The sequence below is a fragment of the Narcine bancroftii genome, unplaced genomic scaffold (genome assembly GCF_036971445.1).
Source record: "Narcine bancroftii isolate sNarBan1 unplaced genomic scaffold, sNarBan1.hap1 Scaffold_746, whole genome shotgun sequence".
In the NCBI taxonomy this organism is placed as follows: domain Eukaryota; kingdom Metazoa; phylum Chordata; class Chondrichthyes; order Torpediniformes; family Narcinidae; genus Narcine; species Narcine bancroftii.
The window spans coordinates 7,843-13,911 of record NW_027212251.1 but is presented as its reverse complement, the minus strand read 5'-3'; the positions used below and the strand labels follow the sequence as shown (position 1 = coordinate 13,911).

Sequence of the window (6,069 nt, the reverse complement as noted above, 5' to 3'; positions counted from 1 at the left end):
TTATGCTAAAATGAGTAATAAGAGGAATTAAACCTCTCCTAACACTAGTGTACACCAGACAGAATTAAATCACTGGTAATTAACCGCCACCAACTAGAGGTAATTATAAAATTAATAAATAACTAGAAATTCATATTATAAAATAAACGTTAATCCTACACCGGTGTGTTATATAGGAAAGATTAAAAGAAAATAAAGGAACTCGGCAAACACCTAACTCCGCCTGTTTACCAAAAACATCGCCTCTTGTGTTATAAATATAAGAGGTCCCGCCTGCCCTGTGAAACATTTAACGGCCGCGGTACCCTGACCGTGCAAAGGTAGCGTAATCACTTGTCTTTTAATTGAAGACCCGTATGAAAGGCATAACGAGAGTTTATCTGTCTCTATTTTCCAATCAATGAAATTAATCTCCACGTGCAGAAGCGAGGATATAACTATAAGACGAGAAGACCCTATGGAGCTTAAAATAATTAAATTAATAAGTAACCCACTAATATCCATGGACTTAATAAATAACTTAATATAATTTAACATTTTTGGTTGGGGCGACCAAGGGGTACAAAAAAACCCCCTAATCGATTAAGTATTCAATACTTAAAAAATAGAATTACCATTCTAATTTACAGAACATCTGACGACACATGACCCAAGACCTATTCTTGATCAATGAACCAAGTTACCCTAGGGATAACAGCGCAATCTTTTCTAAGAGTCCATATCGACGAAAAGGTTTACGACCTCGATGTTGGATCAGGACATCCTAATGGTGCAACCGCTATTAAGGGTTCGTTTGTTCAACGATTAATAGTCCTACGTGATCTGAGTTCAGACCGGAGCAATCCAGGTCAGTTTCTATCTATAATAATATTTTCCCCAGTACGAAAGGACCGAGAAAATGAAGCCAATGCTTAAAGCATGCTTCCCTTCCACTTATTGAAAAAAACTCAAATAAGTAATAAAGATTATATATTAATCAAAAATAATGATTAGTTAGGGTGGCAGAGACTGGTAATTGCAAAGGACCTAAGCTCCTTCATCCAGAGGTTCAAATCCTCTTCCTAACTATGTTAAACTACGTATTTATCCACATTATTAATCCATTAATATACATTATCCCAGTACTTTTAGCTACAGCCTTCTTAACACTACTAGAACGAAAAGTATTAGGCTATATACAACTACGTAAAGGACCTAACATCATTGGACCTTATGGCATTTTACAACCCATTGCAGACGGCCTAAAATTATTTACAAAAGAACCAATTATACCATCTTTCTCCTCACAAACACTCTTCCTACTAGCCCCAACCATAGCACTAACACTTGCCCTTTTAATATGAATACCATTACCAATACCACACGCAATCATAAACATCAATTTAGGTTTATTATTTATCCTAGCAATCTCAAGCCTAACAGTATATACAATCCTAGCCTCAGGCTGAGCTTCAAACTCAAAATATGCTCTAATAGGAGCACTACGCGCTGTAGCACAAACCATCTCATATGAAATCACATTAGGCCTAATTCTACTGTCCCTTATTATCATAACAGGAGGCTTTACCCTACATACATTTAATTTAACTCAAGAAAGTACCTGATTAATTCTACCAACCTGACCATTAGCCATAATATGATATATCTCAACATTAGCAGAAACTAACCGAGCTCCTTTCGACCTTACTGAAGGTGAATCAGAACTAGTCTCAGGCTTCAACATTGAATACGCTGCAGGACCATTCGCCTTATTCTTCCTAGCAGAATACTCAAACATTTTAATAATAAATACATTATCAATTATCCTATTTATAGGAACATCATATAATATAATAATACCAGAACTTACCACCTTCAGCCTAATAATCAAGACAGCCCTATTAACCATTCTTTTTCTATGAATCCGAGCCTCATATCCACGATTTCGATATGACCAACTCATACATTTAGTATGAAAAAATTTTTTACCATTAACACTAGCACTTATCATATGACATATTTCATTTCCAATCGCCATAGCAAGCCTACCACCACTAACATAAACAAAAGGAAGAGTGCCTGAACTAAAGGGTTACTTTGATAGAGTAAATCATGAATGTTAAAATCATTCCCCTTCCTAGAGAAATAGGACTTGAACCTATACCTTAGAGATCAAAACCCTAAGTACTTCATTATACTATCCACTAAGTAAAGTCAGCTAAATAAGCTTTTGGGCCCATACCCCAACCATGTTGGTTAAAATCCTTCCTCTACTAATGAATCCATTTATCCTACTAATCCTTATCCTTAGCCTAATCATAGGAACCCTAATAACATTCACAATAACAAATTGATTATTAATCTGAATAGGCCTTGAAATTAATACCATAGCCATCATTCCATTAATAATTTATAAACACCACCCACGAGCAGTAGAAGCCTCCACCAAATACTTCATCACACAAGCCACAGCCTCTGCAATACTCCTATTTGGAGGAACCATCAATGCATGACTGACTGGACAATGAGAACTAACCCAAATAACAAACCAAACAACAACAATATTTATTACATTAGCCCTAGCCCTAAAACTAGGACTAGCACCAATACACTTCTGACTACCAGAAGTAATACAAGGAATTAATTTACCAACAGGTATAATTCTAGCAACATGACAAAAACTTGCACCATTAGCAATCCTATTTCAATTACACCAAACACTCAACCCACATTTATTAACAATTCTTGGATTAACATCAATCGTTGTAGGAGGATGAGGAGGACTAAACCAAACACAACTACGAAAAATCCTAGCCTATTCATCAATCGCACATCTAGGATGGATAATATCTATTTTACACTACATACCTAACCTCATAATATTAAATCTAATTATCTATTTGATTATAACCTCCTCCATATTCTTAATATTAATATATATTAACTCCACAAAAATTGAATCCATCGCACCATCTGGAATAAAAACACAACTAATCACACCAATTTTCCTTACCTCTCTCCTATCATTAGGAGGATTACCTCCCCTATCCGGCTTTATACCAAAATGATTAATTATTGAAGAATTAACTAAACAAAACATAATATTTACAACCACTATCATAACTTTAGCAACATTATTAAGCCTATTCTTCTACTTACGATTATGTTATATAATCACATTAACCATCTCCCCCAACCTAACTTTATCAACATCAACATGACAATCACCTACATCCAAACCAAACACATTACTAACTTTATCCACAATAATATCAATTATACTTCTACCATTAACCCCCATAATATTTATACTAACCCTATAATAAGAAGTTTAGGTTAACAAAACCAAAAGCCTTCAAAGCTTTAAATAAAAGTGAAACCCTCTTAACTTCTGATTTAAGATTTGCAAGACTTTATCTCACATCTTCTGAATGCAACCCAGACACTTTAATTAAGCTAAAACCTTACTAGATAGACAGGCCTCGATCCTATAAATTCTTAGTTAACAGCTAAGCGTTCAATCCTACGAACATCTATCCAGCTTCTCCCGCCGTAAGGGGCAAAGGCGGGAGAAGCCCCGGGAGATCTCTCTCCTTTTCACGATTTGCAATCGTCTGTAAACATTTATACTACAAGACTATTCTGATAAGAAGAGGATTTATACCTCTCTCTACGGAGCTACAATCCGCTGCTTTAAACTCGGCCATCTTACCTGTGGCAATTAATCGCTGATTATTCTCTACAAATCATAAAGATATTGGCACCCTATACTTGATCTTCGGTGCTTGAGCAGGAATAGTGGGAACTGGTTTGAGCCTATTAATTCGAACCGAATTGAGCCAACCAGGTACTTTACTGGGTGATGATCAAATCTATAATGTAATTGTTACTGCTCATGCCTTTGTTATAATCTTTTTTATGGTTATACCAATTATAATTGGTGGATTTGGCAACTGATTAACCCCACTAATAATTGGAGCCCCAGACATAGCTTTTCCACGATTAAATAATATAAGTTTCTGATTACTTCCCCCATCCTTTTTATTACTACTAGCTTCTGCAGGAGTAGAAGCCGGCGCTGGCACCGGCTGAACAGTTTATCCCCCTCTTGCTGGTAATCTCGCCCATGCAGGAGCATCAGTTGATTTAACAATTTTCTCATTACATTTAGCTGGAATTTCATCTATCTTAGCATCCATTAATTTTATTACCACAATTATTAATATAAAATCCCCATCAATTACACAATACCAAACACCCCTTTTCGTATGATCATTACTTGTAACCACAATTCTATTACTCTTATCTTTACCAGTCTTAGCAGCAGGTATTACTATATTATTAACAGACCGAAATCTTAATACAACCTTTTTTGATCCAGCAGGAGGTGGTGATCCAATCTTATATCAACATCTATTCTGATTTTTTGGCCACCCAGAAGTTTACATCTTAATTTTACCAGGATTTGGTATAATCTCACACGTAGTCGCTTACTATTCCGGAAAAAAAGAACCATTCGGTTATATAGGAATAGTTTGAGCAATAATAGCAATTGGACTACTTGGTTTTATTGTATGAGCCCATCATATATTTACCGCTGGAATAGACGTTGATACCCGTGCCTACTTTACTTCAGCCACCATAATCATTGCCATTCCCACTGGAGTTAAAGTATTTAGCTGATTAGCAACACTCCATGGAGGATCTATTAAATGAGAAACACCCCTTCTATGAGCATTAGGATTTATCTTCCTATTTACTATTGGTGGTTTAACAGGAATTGTTCTAGCTAATTCATCACTTGATATTGTTTTACATGATACATACTATGTTGTAGCACACTTTCATTACGTCCTATCAATAGGAGCGGTATTTGCAATTATAGCAGGATTCATTCACTGATTCCCCCTAATTTCCGGGTATACACTCAATTCAACCTGAACTAAAATACAATTTCTAGTAATATTTATTGGAGTAAACCTAACATTTTTCCCACAACATTTTCTTGGTTTAGCCGGAATACCACGTCGCTACTCAGATTATCCAGATGCTTATACCCTCTGAAATGTTGTATCATCCATCGGCTCAATAATTTCCCTAGTTGCCGTAATTATACTCCTATACATTTTATGAGAAGCATTCGCCTCAAAACGTGAAGTATTAACTATTGATTTACCACATACAAATGTAGAATGACTTCACGGCTGTCCACCACCTAATCATACCTTTGAAGAACCACCATTTGTTCAAATCCAACGTCCTATGTATTAATACAAGAAAGGAAGGAATTGAACCCCCATATATTGGTTTCAAGCCAATCACATCACCACTCTGTCACTTTCTTCAAGATTTTAGTATAATAGTAACACATTACCTTGTCAAGGTAAAACTGTGGGTTAAAACCCCACAAATCTTATAATGGCACACCCTTCACAATTAGGATTCCAAGACGCAGCATCTCCAGTAATAGAAGAACTCCTCCACTTCCACGACCACACATTAATAATCGTTTTCTTAATTAGCTCACTCGTTCTCTATATTATTTTAGCAATAGTATCTACCAAACTTACTAATAAATACATTTTAGACTCACAAGAAATTGAAATTGTATGAACAATTTTACCAGCAGTTATCCTAATCTTAATTGCCCTACCATCATTACGAATTTTATACTTAATAGACGAAATTAATGATCCACATATTACAATTAAAGCCCTAGGACATCAATGATATTGAAGCTACGAATATACAGATTATGAAAATTTAGAATTTGACTCATACATAATCCAAACAGAAGACCTTAACCCAGGTCAGTTCCGCCTCCTAGAAACGGATCACCGAATAGTAGTACCAATAGAATCCCCAATCCGAATACTCATCACTGCCGAAGATGTTTTACACTCATGAGCAGTACCCGCACTAGGAATTAAAATAGATGCAGTACCAGGACGTTTAAATCAAACTGCCTTCATTATTTCACGACCAGGTATTTTCTACGGACAATGTTCAGAAATCTGTGGCGCTAACCATACTTTCATACCAATTGTAGTTGAATCAGTCCCACTTGAACATTTCGAAAACTGATCTTCA

The 6,069-nt window shown here is 35.8% G+C and overlaps 1 protein-coding gene across 1 annotated transcript; it reads left to right on the top strand.

The window, feature by feature from the left end:
• Positions 1 to 2,345: 2,345 nt before the first annotated feature.
• On the top strand, positions 2,346 to 5,326 carry LOC138751134 (NADH-ubiquinone oxidoreductase chain 2-like; the record flags this gene model as incomplete). Its single annotated transcript, XM_069913201.1, is given in 1 exon segment — positions 2,346 to 5,326. A coding segment is annotated over 1 exon segment (702 nt), but the record flags the coding sequence as incomplete, so codon positions are not given.
• Positions 5,327 to 6,069: the final 743 nt, after the last annotated feature.